This window comes from Rattus norvegicus, chromosome 3 (genome assembly GCF_021556685.1).
Source record: "Rattus norvegicus strain SHRSP/BbbUtx chromosome 3, alternate assembly SHRSP_T2T, whole genome shotgun sequence".
NCBI classification, from domain to species: domain Eukaryota; kingdom Metazoa; phylum Chordata; class Mammalia; order Rodentia; family Muridae; genus Rattus; species Rattus norvegicus.
The window spans coordinates 127,433,286-127,453,609 of NC_141536.1; the positions used below are offsets into that span (position 1 = coordinate 127,433,286).

General features: G+C 36.4%; 1 protein-coding gene across 16 annotated transcripts in view; it reads left to right on the forward strand.

Annotated features, from left to right (window-relative positions):
- The window catches only part of Macrod2 (mono-ADP ribosylhydrolase 2), a 2,026,216-nt gene that overhangs the window by 25,752 nt on the left and 1,980,140 nt on the right, over window positions 1-20,324 (forward strand). The window contains 2 exon segments of one of the 16 annotated variants that reach the window (NM_001428723.1): window positions 1,950-2,047; window positions 3,068-3,655. In NM_001428723.1, the coding sequence (NP_001415652.1) occupies window positions 1,950-2,020 (71 nt within the window). In that variant the 3' untranslated portion in view covers window positions 2,021-2,047; window positions 3,068-3,655. 16 annotated transcript variants of the gene reach the window in all.

A 20,324-nucleotide genomic window follows, 5' to 3' on the forward strand; every position in this document is an offset into this window, starting at 1 on the left:
AAATACATTAAAAAAAAGGAATGAGAAATAGAAATAAAAATAATCAAACCAAATTAACAAAATATAGCAATCACTGAAACAAAACTCCATTTTTGTTTTTAATAGACTCAAAGAATTCTGGGGTGCTCATCAGATTAACAGATTTTGACAGTGTATTGGAGCCTCTGCCATCCTCCTTTGTACAGAGTGTTAACAGGAATATCTACTGAGGAAGGTCATGGCTTCAGTTGTTCAGATGATGAATCTGGAGGCTTCTGTCACGTGTTGAGATTGTTCATGAGTGGACTGAGTTGGAACTTAAACCTGTAACAAGCCTTCAGAGAATGACAGTGCTATAGATCTGTGGGAGAAATCCACTTAGATAGTCCTAGAACATTCTTAGTATTCTATTCTAACATGGGTCACTAGAAAACCAATACACTAAAAATATAAATTAAGGGGAAAAACTTATACCAGAAAGTCAACAATACAAAACAGAATGTTAACTTAAAAAAAAAGGCTTCCTAGGAAATTGGAACAATACATAGGACATAACGTTGTTTCCCCAATATTGTTAGGATAAAATAGGTTTTTTGGTTTGGTTTTGCTTTTTCAATATAGGGTTTCTGTGTATAGCTTTGGTTGTTCTAGAACTTTCTCTTTAGACCACGCTGGCTACAGACTCACAGAGATCCACCTGCCTCTCTGACTCTCAAGTGAAATTAAAGGTGTGCTCTACCACTGCCCAGACAATCGGGATTTTTTGAAAGATACACTATGCAGAGATCCCAGAAACTAAAAATCTGACTTAAAATTTTCAAAGGAAGAACTGGAAATTGAAGTATCAATGGAGAAATAAAGGTGAATTATATAAAAGTGACTTGGGACATAGAATTCCCAAGACTACTTCAGTCTTTGGAAGAGACAGGATCAGATAAGTAAAGAAAAATTTTTGTGGCCAAGGAATTTATGTGAATACTAACTAAAATAAGTGAATGATATTGATAATGTGTTCATAAGAAAAGAATCTAGGATATACTGGAAGAAGCAAGATGTGGAAACAGTGTGATAAGATGGTGCTTGTGGTCCAAAATTATGTGCAAGTTCCTAAAATCACAAGAACTAAAAGGACATGAGATGTTAATACAGGCCTTGCTTTGAGAAAAACAGTGGAGAAACAAGAGGAATATTTTTCCTTTTTCTTAACACAATTCTGTAAGGAAAGCTTTTTTTTTTTTTTAAATGGAAGTACAAGTTATGTTGACTAAAAAGCAGGATGACAACACTCGGTAGCAGTGGTGATCTAGACTACTTTAACACTTGCAAGTAATCACAAACCTGCAGCTTCTTTATAAAGTACATTTTTCATTACTTTTTACGAAACATCTTTTTGAGACTCTCAATTTTGGTGTTTCCAAATTTCTCGGTAGCTCTTTTTTTCTAGAGTATTATTGTGAGGATGACCTTTTGCATATGAATTTTATGCATGATATATATGTAAATGATACCTAAAAATAAACATTTTTTTTCTCCTGGGACAGGGTTTTATGTTTTAGTCCAGGCTGGCCTATAGTTTACTATGTAGCTGGCCTTGAGCTTGTTGTAGTCCTCGTGCCTCAGCCTTTTGAATGCTAGATTTATAGGTGTGGCCTACTGTTTGCTCACAAAGTATTGTCTCTAGCATCTTTTGTGGAAATTGTCAGAATATATATATTAAAATAATGAATAATGAAGAACAGAATCCAAGAGAATTATATAGTCAAGATTCTGAGGCATATTCTGGTGGGTTGTTTTGGGTTGAATGTAGGAATTGCTCAGTATTAATAATAGTAATGAGAATAATCATGGAGGTATGAAGGTGGTACCCTGGCCACCTGAAAGGCTCCACCCTTTTTGTGGAGATGGATGTAGTCCTTGGTCTCAATATGCCACATGTACTATAAACTTCTGAACCCTCCACCATCATTCAGGATGCATCCCTAATGGTTGGAGAAATGGTGGAGAATGTCATGGGAGAGAGAACCTGCGGATCCTTGCCTGAGACAGTAATGGAAAGGAAATCTTACAGGTATTCTTCTTGTATGTTTTACTTGGTAGCTGTGCTTTAACAGGGTAGAATAGTTATTTTTTTAGCAAGGGGTGGGTACTGCGGGGGCAGTTTGGGAGATTGCTCACAGTGTTAGGATGGAGCAGTGGTCTTTTCCAAGAGTGGTAGAAAGTTTATGAAAAATAGCAACTATTTTTGTACTGCTTATACTGTCTCCATAACAGAGGAAATTATATCAGAGTTCTTGAATTCCAAATTCGAATGGGTAATAAGATTTACCAGAAGCATTTTGGTGCAAAGCATACAGACTTAATAAAAATAGTTATCAATAACTTTCAAAAACCAAAATGGAAAATGTTTAGAAATGTGACTTATATTGGTTTTTTAAAATTTTTGAATATGCCCTTTAAAACTTATTTGTAGCAAGAATTTATGTCTTCTTTGGTTGTGTTAATTGGCTGCTTAACCATTTGACACTCTGATTTACTTCTCAGACATGACAATGCTTAACACAGCTATGCATTTTAATTAAGTGGCTAATTAACTACAGCTTTCTAGGTCTTTCTTCTCTACTTTTCCCTAAAATAGTGGAGATCCAAGTTCCCACTTTATGGCTTTTATGAAAGCTCTGGTCTTACTACATCTTAATATATTATAAACTTTTTTTTTTGACAGTGTGTCAGGGAGTTTTATAGAGATTTTCCTACAAATACTCTTCCAAGTTTTAATATCAGATCATTGGTAATTCTGTTATGCTTGTAGATGAAAATAAGTATATGTGGTTATAGGGAAAGTTGCTTCTTAAACTTAGAACAGTTGGAACTTATACCTGTAACAACCTCTATGCATGTCTAGAAATTAGCTAAGGTAATATAAAAGCATATACTAGTAAGGATTTTTTATTTTTCTTTGTTTTCATTAAGAATAAGAAATACAGCTTTTAAAAGACACAATTTTATTTTATTTTATTTTATTTTATTTATTTATTTATTTATTTATTTATTTATTTATTTATTTATTTATTTATTTATTTTTCCCTAGCTTGGGCAATAGGAAAAGAGGCCCTTTATCTGATCTTGTTTTCCAGTCCATTTTGAATCAAGAAAGACTCATTGAAGACTCCTTGAGAAGAGTCTGCTTTGAAGAAGACAAACAGAAAAAAAAGGGTGGGCAAGAGTGTGAACTTCCTGAAGGCAAACAGACAAGAAGGGTGGGAGACACATGCAGTTTTGTTGCATGTCTAATACTGACCTTCCTGGAGTCAACATTGAGAACTGAGACGGTATTAAGTTTAAAAATGACTGAATTTTGTGAGTTTTAAAGTAAACTGCAGATCTTCTACTGTGGCCAGGCTTTGGATTTGAGATCCAGGACTATGTCTGTCTACTGGCTGTCGCCATCGGTCTTGAACATTCAGAAGCACTCACTACTTTGACTGCATGAGTGATGGCAGTTGGCTTCTTTTCAGCAGCCCTTCCAAGATGAATAAAAATAGTGTCTGCCAAAACCTAAAACATACACTCTTGTGTGTTTGTCACAGACTTTGTAACATATTCCTCTTGCATTTTAAAATTTTATGCTGCTTAACTTTAATTGTGATTTTTGTCAATAAATAACTTTTCAAAAGAAGTATGATTCCTGTTTCTGTTTTGTAATTGTACCCATAGACAGCTTGAAAGAATTGATATTTTATTTTTTCTTCATAATGAATATACAGTTTATGGAATATAATCTTGGTGTTTGTTTTCCTTCAGATATTTCAGGGACTTTTGTTACTTATTTTTTCTTTGACAATTTTATACATGTAACAGTGTATCTTGATCATATTTGTTTCCAACTCTCCCTTCTCACTCTCCCTAAGTACCCACAGCTGGTCCTCCTTTTGGGATGATATCCTCTTCTTCCTCCTTAACTCACTGAATTCAATTGTTGCTGCCTATTGGGATGTTGACTGATGTTATTGGCTTACTCTTGTGCAAGTAACCATAGCTGTACCGAGTTCATGCTTGTCATGTCTAGAGATAGCATTTCACAATATTCCCCCCTCCTTCCCTCCTTCCTTCCTTCCTTCCTTCCTCCCTCTCTCCCTCCCCCCCTCTTTCTTTCTTTCTTTCTTTCTTTCTTTCTTTCTTTCTTTCTTTCTTTCTTTCTTTCTTTCTTTCTTTCTTTCTTTCTTTCTTTCTTTCTTTCTTTCTTCTCTTCCATGGTATTTCCTGAGCCTTGAGTTGGGTATATTGATATTGATGTCCCATTCAAGGCTGAGCACTCATCACTCACTCTCAGCACTTTGGCCAGTTATGAGCTTCTGTATCACTGCTGACTTTTGCACACACAAGCTTCTTTGACTAAGATTGAGAGTAACACTAATGTATGGATATAATAATAAATGTTTAAAAGTCAGTTTAACAACATGTTCACTTATAAAAACAACAATAGGTTCCCGCTAGGATATATGACCTCCCAAGCCAAGGGCTTCTGATCTGGTTTATAGTACCAGTATATTCCTTCCTTGGAGCAAGCCTCAAGTTCAATCAGAACTATGGTTGGTTCTTTGAATGATCTTCATAATACTACTGTACCATTGGGTACCTCTTGCCTGGAAGGCTGTTACTGTAGCACACAGGGTTCACAGCTGGGTAATTTCTCACCCACCAGCCTGTATAGCACCTTCCTGCATTATGAAAGCTTCCTGCATTCCTCCAGCAGGAGGAACTTTTCAGGTCAATTCAAGATTGACTTCTGTATGTCCTGTAACCAAAGTGTGTTATATCTTTAGCAATAGGATCTTACCATCATTCTGGTGAGCAAACAAGAAATGACAGTATTCTGTTGCTTTGTCGGGGGGGTGGGTGTCTTTAACATTTCCTGTTTAGTAACTTATAGACAAGTATTCCACATCAAGCACTGAGAGTTTCATTTAATATTCAGTTTCCCTTCCATGCATGTTTACAAAGAAATTATATTTTTAAATTAGCTTACAAAGTGGTGGGTTTTCGTAAGATTTACATCGTAAGTTTTGGTAACCTACTCCCAGCCCTTCTTTTCTGTTTTCCTACCCCAATCCTTGCTTAAATCTTTAGCGCCCAATATTCCTCCACTCTGTTTTTTTTAACATGTGTATTCTATATCTGACCTCTTTAAAACCTCTTCTCCCCCAGAGAGAGTATTTGATTTTGTATTAACTTTATACTAAAATTTGGCAAGTTGATCTCAAATTTTGGAAATTAACATAAATGTATGGAAAGAATCTTATAAATTGATTTGTGTGGGCTGTTTAATAATAATATTAACTTTTTATAGTACATTATTATAATAATGTTAGGTAGTTTTTCCGAAGAGAAAGATTTTTATGATTTTGTACTTATAATTAATTACTTTAACATGAATTCTGAGTCCTGGCTTTTCATTCTTTGGTCTTTTATTTTAAGCACTTACAGAAACATATTTTGATCTTCTTTGAACTGTGACCAAATATCTGACAGAATGAACCGTGACCAAAAACCTGACAGAACCAACATAAGGGAGAACCAGACGGTACAGTCCAGCACGGCAGAGGGCTCAGTCTTTGGCAGCAGGAACTTGAGACAGCTGGCAGAGCCAGCCTAAACCCCATAGCCTGCTCCTATGACTACATCTGCTGGCTGGGTCCTCAGCTCCAAGGTTCCATAACTTCTCAAAACAGTGTCACCAATTTGGGACCAGCTGTTCAATCACATATGCCACATTCAAACCATAACTATATTTATATTGTCTAAAATGTGTGCTTTTTTTAAAGAGGTTTTCTTGAATGCAGATTCTCATGTGCTGAGGTCTTTTTCTGGGTGCTTCTTATTAATACAGCAAAAAGGATGAGTACATGCATATGTAAAGGTGTGGCTTTGCTTTAGTCTACCCCAGTGAATTATGCAAACATGCTCATAGTGGCAGGAGGCTAGAAATAACCTTAATATACATCAGAAGAATGAGTGGCCACTATGGGGCATTCTCAGTCTTAAGAAATGGGTTTTCTCTCTTTTTCTGTTGAGGTTACAGAAAGTTTATCATATCTTAATAAACGATGAAAGCATGTTCAAATTGACCTGTAACTATTTTCAAAGTCTCACGTTTCCATAAAATGAATGTGTTTGAGCCTAAATAAACTCATAACTTATAGGGTGGAAAATAAAAAATAAGATTTTTCAATTTTTTGTATTCAGTAAAAATAATAGACTTCTTTTTAAAAAAACTTTTCAAGGATGAGATGACTAATGTTAAAATACATAAAATATAGTTTTGTTGCTTTTTATAACTAAAATAAAATTTTAATTACAGAAAATACTTCTCTAGTGGTTAGTAAAGTACTTGAAATTCTCTCTTAAAATTCTTCCATAAAAGATCCATTTAAGGGTCCTTTATGACTGGGGAAGATCTTTGAAAACACATAACCTCGACTTCCTTTTACCATGATGACTTCTAGCAAGTTTGGAAAGTGCCCCTGTTGTACTGTGCCCCTGAGCACATCCTGTTTGTGGTCTCCACCTGGCACACAGGACAGCTGCTGCTATAAGTACCTCTCAACTTCACCTCCCTCCACTGGCCCTTTAAACACAGGACTGTCCAGAGCACTTCTTGTATTTATCTTAATTGTTTTTTACTTTCTCTTCTATTACACTGAAAGCTTATTTGGGGGCATATCCTGTCTTAGTTTTCTCTTCTCTTGATTAGCATTACATCTAGTAATTGGTATGAATTGATAATTCTTACAGCCCTTAAGTGATGGGAAGATAAAAGCTGAATCATGAAAAACTATTTTGTGCTTTGGATTCCTGAGGAATCTTTTAAAGTTGGCCTTTATTAGCCCAGTGCTTTACAGTTAGTAAATACTCAGTATGAATTAGTTGATCAACCTGGAATACAATTTGGGTGTAAATATGAGTTAGCTTTGGAATGTTGTTTTGGTAGAGGTGTTCACTCTTTTTATACTTTGTTTCTATGGCTCCTGAGCACAGGAAATTCTACAGTGCATAACCTGGGCAGGCCAGAAGACAACTTGTAAGAGTCCCTTTTCTTCTTCTGCCATCTGGGCTCCTGGAATGGATCTTGGGTCATTAAGTCTGGCAGCAAGTGCCTTACTCAGTACATTGCTGGCTCAGTTGTTTTCTTTAAAAAGTTTGAGTGGAGTTTGTCTTCCTTTGTTTTCCTTTCCTTAGTAAACATTCAATTCAGTTCTTGTTTCTTGGACAATACAAAGTCCAGTCTGTGAAATGACTTGGTTTATGAAACCATTGCAGCCATAGAGATACAAAAAGGGCAGTCTCCGGGGTGAAGTAAGAGCTTCTTCCTTTGAGCTGAAGACATTTCTGTTGAAAAAAAAAAACAGTAAATATTGGAATTACCCACTTTGCTGAATTGCCAATTAAGTGTAATATTTTATTATTATCCCATTTTCTGGGCCGAATAATAGATACCATTTAGATTGAATTAGTCCCTGGGATTCGGTGATTGAAATGCTGAAAAGTTAATGTTTGTTTTAGATATTTTCATGTCACCTCTATGTGATACTAGCTTCTAGTATGGAATATTCACTCCATCTTTAAGTACAGACTGTAGATACAGCTCAGTGTAGAGTACTTTCCAGGCCCACGAGACCTTGCACATTCCTAACGTTGTAAAAGAATTAACAATAAAAAAAAGCCAGTAGACTGTTGTGCAATTTAACACTTCATCAAAGGTGTTAAAGTAAGCAAAAACAGTTTCATAAATGCTCAAATGTTTTATTCTGGTATCTAGCGACATCTTACCCTGAAATCAAGATAAAGGCTCTGATTTAGTAAAAATTATGTTAACCACAAGTCTGCTTCACAGCAACAGCCTATTAAACTTTTGCTGCTCACCTTTTCACTGTTCTGCAGGTTAGTGCTTGAGTCTTGTTGAGAGGACGAATTCATCTTTGAAATCTACTCTTTCTAATTTTCATCCTCAGAGATTAGTTTCCAAATTACTCCTTGGTAGTTAGTTGTACAGATATCTCTCTGTCAAAATGGTTCATTTATAGTTCTAAAGACTTTAACCTTGTGTTCCCATCCCACTCCCACAAGTGCACACACCATTAGGCATTCAAGTTATGAAAGACAGCATTCCTCCTACCTTGAAACTTGTGTAAAAAAGTCTCGTCAAATGATTTTTTTTGTATGATGAATTTTCATTTTCCAGAAATAGTTCAAGGTGAATATTCCATTTTATAAATGCTTTCTAGCCGAATTATCTAGCTTTCCTCAAATAAAACTGCCAGTTTCTTCCAGTTTATTTCTTGAAAAAGGATTTTTAAGTTTAGCTTCATATGTTTACTTATTCTGACTTTTATTAGTATTGTAAAGACAATGAACCTGCCTGTAAATTGAAAACAACAGTTTATTCCATCAAGGCCACTGTTGGCTTCTCTATCCCTGAGATCATTACCCTTAGGCTGTGCATTTGGGGAGGCTGACAGATCTTCACTTTCTGGAGTTTACAGGCTTAGAATCAATTTCATTACAGCTCTCATAACACCTTGACCTGTTTCTAGAATCCATGTTGTGTACTGGATGTTATGGGCAGTGGGCCAGTCCCTGAAACATAATGTTCAAGTTTTGATTCCCAGAACCTGTGGTGACCTACCTTAGTCAAAGGACTAAGACGAGGAGAACATTCGGAGTATCTGGTCAAGTCAATGACCAGTGTCATAGTAAGAAACATGGGGAGAGCCAGGAACAGGGCAGAACATGGGGTACTGTGGCCACAAGCCAAGAGACATTTGGAACCACCAGAAGGTCAGAGATGGGACGGCTCCTCCTGTAAAGCCCCTGGTGGAAGTGAGGCCTGTCTGAGTTTTGGGAAAGTGATTTGTTGTTTTCCTAGGTTTGACTTACTGGAAGGTAAAGTTCATTGAGTTCAGGAGACCAAGTCTGTTGGAGTAAAGCTCCTTTAACATTTACTGGGAGCTCAGGCTCAGCATATTAGAAGGTAAGATGGGATCTCTCAAGGAGAACGTTTGTAAAAAGTGATTTCCTCCGGAGAGAAAAGCTTTCAAGGGATGATTGTTAGCGACTGCCAAGAGTAGATGCAGAAGATCAAAGACAAAGATTCCATGAGTGGGGAGTTAAGGGACTGGGTGGAAGTGGATATCCCAACACTGCAGAGGGTACTGCCTGCCAAGTGCGCATTGTTACAGTAACAGCTCCTAGGAGACTGGATGTTGAAAGATGAGTCTGCAAAAAAAGCATGGGTGGTTTAGTCCTAAGAACTCTTCTTGGCCTTGGGCATCTTCTCTTAGAGATAACAAGGGGTCTCTTGAAGCGGTTTTTTTTTTCCTTGCATTTTGCATTTGAAAGGGAACATTGCTATTGAGATTAGAGGAAGAATTGGGGGGACCAAATTTAAGGCTTAAGCACAAGCCCAAATAAAGAATCAGCCTCAGTTTTCTTAATTGATTCAGAGGAAAAGGTGAACACGGGATGGGGTAGTGTTCTGATGCTTGGAGGGAGGCTGGCTCTGTAGTGAAAGAACACGGAGCATGTTTCTCTAACCCCAAGAAATTCACACTTGAAAATTTGGATATCTATGTCTTACTAACAGTATCACTGAGATTAGAAACTGGTCAAACTGAAACAGTTGCTCTTGTACCAGAAAGAAAATATAAACTGGACAGGGCATTATCTACTAGGAGTAATCATACAGTTTTGAGGAAAAAAGTCAGGTTTGATCATGCTATATTGATAAATTCATAGACTAAAGAAATAGAGACTGATAATGAGCAGGTGTAAGAAGTTGTGTGGAGACTGAGTTATGGAAAGCCCTCTATGAAGTCAGGTGGGAATCTTTTATAGGAAAAAAGATAGGACAAAAATAGAATACAAGGAACGCTGAGTTTTGAGAATGGTTGGTGACAGGGACCATAAGGAACTGAAGATGGCAGAAGAAATCAATCAGTGCCTTGGGTTAGTAAATTGGTGTTTGTGACCAGACTATTTACCTTCCTTATATGTCAATGCAAAGTTTTATGAAGAGTAGTCCTTCAAATGTGTCTGGTATGTTTGACAAGACTAGTTTCAAGGAAGCCAGAAAACTGAGCTGTGACAATTCAGGCAATGACATTCTGTGGCCAGAAGTCATTCCTGCTTTTCTCAGTCACTAGAGATGTTTCTCAAAGCTCAGTGTTCTGACTGAACAATCCATAGGCACATGTTTGAGAATAGTCTTTTGTGGAATATAATAATTTTGTTACCATTACATATTATATATATGAATATACATATATATTATACAAATACAAAGGTAGGTGTGTTCATTTCAAATATCAAGCATTCTATATATCAAAGCTAGTTTAGGAAACAGTATTTTATATTTATGTAGTTAAACTTTTAATCTCATAGTTGTCTGTTTTATGAAAGTTCAAACAAGTATTAATTTATACATTTTAGTTTTAAAGAGAGAAACATGGGGGTTATTTTTCTTGCTTAATCATGAATCATATTTTAAACTTGGGCACACATATTTGGGCACACATTTTGTTTTATTACCAAAAAAAAAAAAAAAAAGAGGGTAAATATTGGAGTGGGTTGTATTCTGTGGTACCTCCTTAAGCATCTTTTTAAAAATAATCTTTGCAATGCTGCCCTCTAGTGATAGCTTTCCAACATGCATTATTTCTGAGAAGTGGCCCCATCTCGGCATCTCTGCCTTAGCCTGTGTTGAATTTCTTCCTTCTCACCCATCAGTTTTGTTCATTGTGCCATAGCTTTTATTATTGAATGCAGTTAAGGAGATATCATGAGCTCTGTAAAAAAAACTAAAAATAGCACACTTCTTGTATTAGCATGTACATTCCTCAATTATCCACTTCATTCAGTTTAAAAATTTTACCCATTGAATGTAGAATTTTTTATAATATTAGTCTCTTCAGCCCTTGGTCCTGCCAAGGCTGGACCCCCCCCCCCCAGTGTAGGGGAATGTCAGGGCAGGGAGGCGGGAAGGGGTGGGTGGTTGGGTGGGGGAACACCCTCATAGAAGAAGGGGGAGGGGACATGGGATAGGGGGCATATGGACAGGAAACTGGGAAAGGGGATAACATTTGAAATGTAAATAAAAAGTCCAATAAAAAAGATTAAAAAATATTAGTTTCCTCCACAGGTGAATAAAGTCCTTTCATCAGTGTCAATTTTATACATTAGAATTTTTCTCTTCAAATCTTTAATTAGATTATAAGTATGTATATATTTGTTTTATAGGCCCTGTAATTAGATTTGAATTGTTATTTTCTAACTCTAAATAAATTAATCTGTTACTTCCTGTTTTTTCTAATAATTTCTCTCTCTCTTCTCCTCCCCTCTCTGTAAGTTTACTGTTTGCTTCCTAGTATAACTTTGACTAAATGCCATTATATATATATACACATATATGTATATATATATATATATATATATATATATATAAAGTTTGCAATTACTTGATTTTCAATAAAATGGACCTGTAATTTCTGTAATTTCCTTGACTTACGTAGTTAGGGACCAGGGCTATGGCTCTGTTGGTAAAGTGCTTGAAAAGCAAATGCAGTGACCTAAATTGGAATTCTAAGCACCTGTTTAAGAGCTGGTCTTGATGGCATGCATTTGTGACTGTACCAGCAAAGCAGAGCTCCAGTGCTGCCTGGTCAGTCAGACTGGACCCAGTGAGGAACTGTATCGAGAAATAAGGTCAAGAGTTACAGGAGAACAGCATTCGATGTTGACTTCTGGCCTCTCTGTGTGCACGCCCATACATAAAAACCATAAACATATATGCACAACAAAATAAAAACTTTAAAATTATTTAGGGTATTTTAAAATTGTGAAATATGTGTGTTTAAAATATTGGTAAAGAATAAAGCATATGTAATGATTTTTAAGAATCTATTTTTCTTTCGACACATTTTGAGCAGCATTTAAAATGTTTCTCAGGCAAGGAGGAACAAGGTATACTCTCTGTGGGGTATAAGGTGATATGTATGTATAACTCAGATATTCGTCATTTATGAGTGCTTCAAACTTGTATATTATATTAGAATTATGTATAATTTGTTTGTTTATCATTTTCTCAATTTTTTAACATGTTTGAGTTATACTTTATTTCATAACGGGCTTTTACTTTTGTTAACTAACAGTAACCTTTCCAATAAATCTTGCAGGCTATTTGGCTATCCAAACTAGAGGGAGAAGAAACCTGACCCTGTTTCCCACTGTGTACAATTACTGAACATTTAAATGTGAAAAGTAAAATAATGAAGCCTCTAGATACCTTCCTTGTCTTCAAATAGGCTAACATTTTCTTATTTTCTTTTCCTTCCTTCCTTCCCTTTTTTTTTTAAGTTACTGTCTGTGGTGAGGAGAGCATTGGAGTTCCTGCAAGGATTTTTCCTGAAAAAAGGAAGCATAATAAGTGTTTATTTTTTTTAAAGATTAAGTCTTTGTATTTACTTTTATAGTCTTGTGACTTTTCTTTATGTCCCTAGGTCATGCATGTATTTCTGACTATTGCTTTTCAGAATTGTATAACCTTTTCTGTGTTTTTGACACATTCATATGTGTAATGTATTATAAAAATATTCAACCTCCCTTATTACTTTCTATCATCCTCTTCCTTTCTCTCTTGATCCCTTCTTCTCACCTAGTCCCCCAATGGCTATACCATTAGAGAGAACAACACTCTCTTCCCCTGCACCCATTAACAGTCAATAGGTCTTTAGGAAAAGGTAGGGCCTCATGGGCACATTTCTAATGAGTTTGATGGAAAGTTGGAGGGCTGAGGCCTGTGTAAGTATCCACAACTGGTGTGTGTTCATGGCTGTAATGGCAGTGTCACATCTGGATGGTAGCACTTCAGGACTGTCTTTGCCATCCTCTGGCTCATGTTCTTTTCTCTTTTCTCTTTTCTCTTTTCTCTTGTGTGATGCTCCTTGGTCCTTGAATGGAGGAGTGGTGTTGATGTCCTAGTTAAAGTTGAACACTTATCAGTCACTTAGTTTCTCTGCTTTGACCAGATAGGAGTCTCTTCATTTACTTTTACCTCTGTAGAAAGGAACTTCTCTGCTCCTTCCTGAGAGCTGCACTGGTTTATGGACATAAAGGTGAATATGTAGAAGGCAGTTTGTTACAGTCACTTAGGGAAATGTTGACCTGTTCTCTTGCCTGGACCTATTCCCACCCTTACTATAGACTTTTGACAGGGCTTGTAGTATCAGACATTTACTATACCCCTTCAATCAGAATGGCTATATAAAAAATAGCCGATGCTGGTGAAGTTGTGTGGAGAGGGGAACATATTTTCAGTGTTGGTAGAAATATAGAAAGATATAGTTATCATGGGACTCACAGCTTGTCAAAAAAGCTAAATATAGAATTTGTATATGATCCAGCTACCATTTCTGGATGTACACTTAAAGGAATTTATATTCTATGATGTATATACCAGCATATACATGTTCAGCAGGGGTCTGTGTGCCATAGCTAGGAAATGAAACCAGCCTAGAGTCCACCATCTGATGAGTGATAAAGAAAATGAGATACATATATGTAATAAAATTCTAGTCAGCCTTAAATAAATGAAACTATGATGTTTCCAGGAAAATTAATGAACCTGGAAAATACTATACTAATTGAGGTAAACAAGGCACAGAAATACACTGTTCTTCCTAATAGGGATCCTAGCTTTGAATATTGAGTTCTGTATTTAAATTTAATTCAGTATCTATAGAGGACAGAAAGCAAGAAAGGGGAGGTGAGCAATTAATGAGGAAGATATAGTAAAACACAGAGGGTATAAAAGTGTGTTAGGGTAGATAGGGAAGCTAGGTGTTAAAAGGCTTAAACAGGATTAGATCAAGAGGATGTGGTAAGTGAAATTGGGATAGGGTTTAACAGAACCTCAAGATTTGTGGTAAAGCCATATACAAATCTGAATATATATATATATATATATATATATTCACACACACACACACATATACATTCATAGTGGCAGCATTCATAGTGGCAACAGGTGCTATGCAGGGTGCTGGGAGAGAAAACTCATCAGGTCTCATCTAGCCATAGACCATGTGTGATATAATACTTCCCCTTCAGACAAGCTGTGCCCACTGGTGTAATAGTGGCATGATTATTTAGGGTAACCAACTACTTTTGTGATTGGATTTGGAACTCATTCCATTGGAAGGAAACATACTCATGATGTTATAAATCTTGCTTAAAGTATTTCCTCAACAACACAGAAAATAAAACTAAGCAACCTTTAGTGGCATAAAGGATTTATAACCATTGAACATTGACAAGAACATGTGACAGAAAGTTTCAATAAATGATAAAACAAACCCAAGAATACTTGCAGTGTGCATTCTTGACAAATAATTTTTGTCCTTATTAAGTAAATGCACATTAATCAATTTGATAAAGACAAAAAATGGGAAAGAGAATTTAATAGGTACTTAATAAAGGGGAATACTTAAGTGGTTAGTTTTCCTGGTCAGTTGGAGTTGACTCGGCATCTAGAGCTATGACTGTTCAGTTAATTATGAAAGGAAGACCCACCATGAATGAGTGTGGCACTAGTCCATGTACTGGGATCCCTGACTCAATAGAAAGGGACAGAACAGAGAGAGAGCTGAGCACTAGCGTTCATCTCTGTGGGCTTCCTGATTGCGAGTGCATGTGGACTTCTGCTTCCATGACTTCCCTACCATAGTGGGCTACACCCTGAAAACAGGATGCAAAAGAAACTCTTCGTAAGGTCTTTCTTGTTAGATGTTTATTACAGCAATAAGAAAAATAATGTAAGTGGCTAATAAAGGTGCTAAAAGTTACCAGTCACCAGGTTAATGCTGATTAAATCCACAGTAAGGCAACCTTACAACACTAGCAGAATGGTTAAAAATAAAAAGAAGAAAAACATTACATGCTAGTAAAATATGTAGGACAATGAAACTCCTGTTCTGCTGGGAGTGTAAACCGGGACAATCATTTCTGAAATTTATCCATCAATGTCTTCATAGAAATTTTGTGTGTGTGTGTGTAGTACATATGTCCAGCAATTTTAGTATGGATTGAGGGAGAACTAATAAACAAGAGATGTGTCACTCAATAAAAATGTTTTTATTAAGAAAAACTTGGAGATAAAAATGTCCATTGTTAGTAAAATGGATACATTGTATCTTTCAGCCAATACTGTATAGTAAGGAGAACAATGGTAAACCACAAATTATAGCTGCATGTAGCAGCAAAGAAATTCTGCAAACATTTTGTTGATTGAAGTAGGCCACAAACAGCATGTTGTGTATTATTTTATGCATATGAAATTCAAAAGCAGGAAGAACTTGAATGAGACTTCAGGACAGTGATTACTTTTGGGGGAAAAGGTGGTGCTGGAGTCTTTTATGTTTAGTGATGCGTTTCATAACACAAGTGTTGGTTACATATGTGTATGGACTTGGAGATATTTTACTGAGTTGTTCATGGCCTCTTGACTCTTCTGTATATATAATTTGATTCTGTCAAAAAGGCCATAGAAAAACAAAATGTTTCTTCAGTGAGAAGACATTCAATTAAACTAACAATTTAAATCCAGTACAATGCAGCCCTAGTTTTTATCGCCCACTAAAGGTGCCAAATATGAAAGTTCATTGCCAGCTTCACACTCAACCTCATGTCTGTGTCCTGCTTGAGTTCTGCCCCCTCTCCCCACATGCAATAATGAAAACCACACAAATCATTGTGTTTTATTTCCTTCATCTGCAATTCAAACTCTTTTCATTTGCTGGTACTATCTTTTACCTCTTTCTTCACATTATTACTTTCCCTTCTTTTATGCTCAGTCGGCTTCGAGGAGTTTGGCTCACTTTAACTTCTTGCATAATTTTTTTATACTTAAGTTTTAATTCTTTGTTTCTATTATTATGTAGAATGCATTCTTTTATATGTATATCTATATGTATCCTATGCTCATTTTATTTAACATTTTGAAATTTACTACACACACACACACACACACACACACACACACACACACACACAGACACACACACACGTGTGGAGGTCAGAGGACAATGTTGTGGGTTCCTAGTCCATAGATGAGGTTGTCAGGTTTCTGAGGCAAGCACCTTTACATGCTGAACTGTCTGACTCATCTTACACACACACACTTTATTTATAATTTTTCTGAAAATTATCTTTTAAATTTTCCAATTATTTGAACATGTTTTTACTTATCAATATTAAGTATAAATTAAATTCTAAAATTGAACATAGTTGAAGTAGAAAAGATATAACTTCTCTTCCTCTTAGCCTTTTTATTGATGTTGTTCATGATTCAGGGTAAACTTTAAGTCATTGTAAATTTTTCATTTTACGTAATTTCAAAAGTTAATCATGGTTGAATAAAATACATTCATTCCTGGGAGGAGTTGGTTGTAGGCCTATCCTCAATTTTGTGACCCTGTTTACATTCATCTGCTTACTCAGCCCAACCTTTATTGGATATCTGCTGAATGTGAGACACTGCTCTAAGTACAAAGAAGGAAAGAAAGAAAGAAATAAAGAAAGAAATAAAGAAAGAAAGAAAGGAAGAAAGAAAGAAAGAAAAGGAAGAAGGAGAAAGAAAAAAGAAAGAAAGAAAGGAGGGAAGAAAGCAAGCAAGCAAGCAAACAAGAAAGAAAGCAAAAGAGAAAAAAAAACAAGCCTCTTTACCTTAGCAAGCTTTATGTTGGGGTCAGGTGACTGATACATGGAGAGTGAATATATTTTTACATTTTGAAGGATAATTGGAAGGGAATAAATGAGATAATGAGATGGCGTGATAGAGAATGGCAGGTAGCAGTTGGAATTGAGGATGCCTTAGGTTGGTCAGAGAAACATTTGAAGCAGTACCGTTTACTCTGAAAGTTGGCGAGTTAGGGTAGAAAAGAACAGGAAAGAAAGTTAAAGACTAGAAAAGCCGAGTGAAGAGTAGTCCAGGCTTGAGGTTAGCCAGTGTCCTGGTAAGGCAATAACTGTATTTTTTAGGGGTGGATGACTTCGTGTGCATTTGCACTTCTATGTGTGTGTATGTGGAGGCCATGGAACACACTGATTGGACATAGCTGACTGACTAGTAAGCGTCAGGATTCCTCCTGTCCATCTCCCTGTGTTACGTTTACAGGAACTACCTGCCACATTCAACTTTCTACATGGCTGCTGAGGCTCTGGACTCAGGCTCTCATGCTTTCTACATGGCTGCTGAGGCTCTGGACTCAGGCTCTCATGCTTTCTACATGGCTGCTGAGGCTCTGGACTCAGGCTCTCATGCTTTCTACATGGCTGCTGAGGCTCTGGACTCAGGCTCTCATGCTTTCTACATGGCTGCTGAGGCTCTGGACTCAGGCTCTCATGCTTTCTACATGGCTGCTGAGGCTCTGGACTCAGGCTCTCATGCTTTACTCACTGAGACTCCCCAGCTCCAAGAACTTCCATCTATTAAGAAATGTTTATTAAAGGTTCACTGAATTTTCTTTTGTTGTACTCGGGATTGAATATAAAGGGTCACTCATGCAAGGCAAGTACTCTGGATTGAGGTATTTCCAGAGACTTATTTGGTTTTCATTCTGAGATGAAAATCTCACTCTTCTGACCTTTGATTCATTTTCATCCTGTACAACCTCCATGTCTGTTGGAATTTATATAGGTCAGCATCACTAGCTTGCCTGCTTAATAACTTTTTGGTCAAATGTGAAATATTTGAAATACAGTCACGAACAAAAGAGGTTATGTTTTGCTTTCACAGTCCTTACATTTTACTTAGGACGGGGAATCAGAAGGACAAAGTATTTCAGATTATGTTGAGTGCTATGAAGAAAATAAAGCGGATAATGCGATAGAGTGAGGAGAAGACAGCATAGGTAGGAAAATAATGGGTGCCTTCTCAAGTGTTGGCTTATAACAGCTTTGAGTTTGGTAATACTCATGGCAATTGGAAGAGAACCAAGGCCAGGTTTCATTTGGGTTCAAACAAAGATGTGAAAATCTAGGTAGGATTGTATCAGGTCTTAGTTGGTATAATAAGCTTAGACTTCATTCTTTTCCCTAAGAGCGGTGGAAAACTGTACTATGGCACAAGACACATTTGCTTTAATAAAAGTACCAGTTAGTTCATCACCTCAAACAGAACACAGATTACTTTGTTATGAACAGCTCAGTGTGATGTTGGTACTGGCTCTTTTCTACAATGTTGTCTAAAGATTCTGATTCCCATCTATCTTAGTCTTTCGTCTACCTGATTCAGTGTTGTTATGTATGTCTGTAGTTCAAACACTTCCTCAGTGTCTGCCTGTCCATGGTTTTGAGTTTAGTAAAGGAGAAAATGGATAGCAATTTTCCTTGAATCAGAATGGAAAGGGACAGATGTCTTTGGTGCGGGAATGAGGGCCATTAATCCTTTCTCTTAGTTTTGCTGAACATAGTGCTGAAGATTAAATAAAGGGCCGCCTTTTAAAGAGAACTGATACTCAAGAGACAGCTGACTACCAGTGAAGTCAGGAAGCTAAGGAAACATTTAAGGGATATACTGAAGATATAATGGGATTTCTGGTCTCAGAAGCCACAGAAGCGTGTACAACAGAAGTATTTGAGAGAGGTTGGAGGATGGGAGAGGTTGTGCTTACACATATGCTTGGGAGAATCAGTATTTTTGATAGAGCTTTTAGTGTCAATCCATTTATACCATGACATTCTTCCTCGGGTTATTGACATGTTTATGGGTTTACTTAAAAAAAGGAATGTTTTAAGATCTGTATACAGGCCATATATTTTTGAACTTTTGTGTGTCATGGTCAGTTAATTTGATATAACCTTTGTTTCATTGATTCTAATTTCAGATATATTAACTGATTTTTAAAATATTCAATGTTTTGTCCTTATTTAGATAGCTATACCTTAGTAATATAACCATGAAAACATTGTCATTGTAATCCTATGCACTGACTAAAAAGTAGACAAATTATGTATTTCACACGCTTCTGTCACCGTAAAGCTATCACATTTTTTATTTTATTTTATTAGAGAAGCACACGTATTCTTGTATAAAAAGGTTGCTAACTATGATGGGTTTTCTTCTAATTGTATTTTGTGTGGATACACTGCTGATTCTATGTCACTGAAGTAAAGTCCACTGCTAAAGCCTTATAATTCTTATCTGTTGCTACTTATTTGAGTTGTATGGATTTATTTAAAATTTGTTTCAAAAATTGTATATAAATATGAGCAATGGTTTCAAAACAACTATACAGTTTTATAAACCAAAGTCAAACCCCTAAAAAGTACATTGTTAATCTTGTTAGTACTTGGTGGTGATTTAGAAATGCTTATGATTTTATGTGTAATTTCTGAAAGTCTGTCGTTACACACAAATCATCGAAGGAAGGCAGGGAGCACATGGGCTTAGAGATTTAAGAAGATAAATGTCCAGATACTTAATGAAAGTTTATTTCAGAGAAATACCCTAAAGTTTGGATCTTATAATATGCCCTAATGCCTCAAGGTTTACTTCTTGCCTCTAATCTGATTTCTCTAATAGCATCGATACCCCAGTGTAGTTGTGCATCTGGCATCACCAGCACCTTGAGCCCAGCTATTCCTTCCTTGTTTGTAGAGAGGTTTAAGGAGATACTTTTGAGTAAGTGAGTTGATAGTTTTAACTTTGTATGGACCTTTTGTTTGAGACAAGGTCTTACTATACAACCCTGGCTTAGCTTGCCTGGCTCTCCCTATGTAGATGCTGCTGGCAGTGAATTTGTAGCCATCTTGCTGGGTTGTGAGATTATGGGCGTGTACTGCCAACTGCAGCAACTTTTGTGTTTTATGAATGAACATGTCATCTTCTTGAAATTCTAGCCACAGTTAAATGTCAGTGACTTGAAATGTAGGCCAGCCAGTATTGTAGAAGAGTGGTCCTTTCTAGTATATTGAAAGACTATCCAAATGCCTTGAGCCCTTCTCAAAGGGGTTTTTGTCTGGTTCTTTGGAATACAGTTGGCAAAACTACCTTAAAGATTATAGGACAGTAGATAGAGGCTTTAAGTCCTGTGATTTGTGAAGCAGGAAATTAAAATACCATGTATATACTGTTATCAATTCTATGTAGGAACGTGCATTAATTTGCTATATAACTCTTTTATTTACTAAAATATAAGTGATTAACTTTAAAATTTCTTTTATATTAATCTGTTTATTTTGTTATCCCCCCATGCTGCATGCAATTTTCCTGGCTTCTTTCAGTAAATGAATAT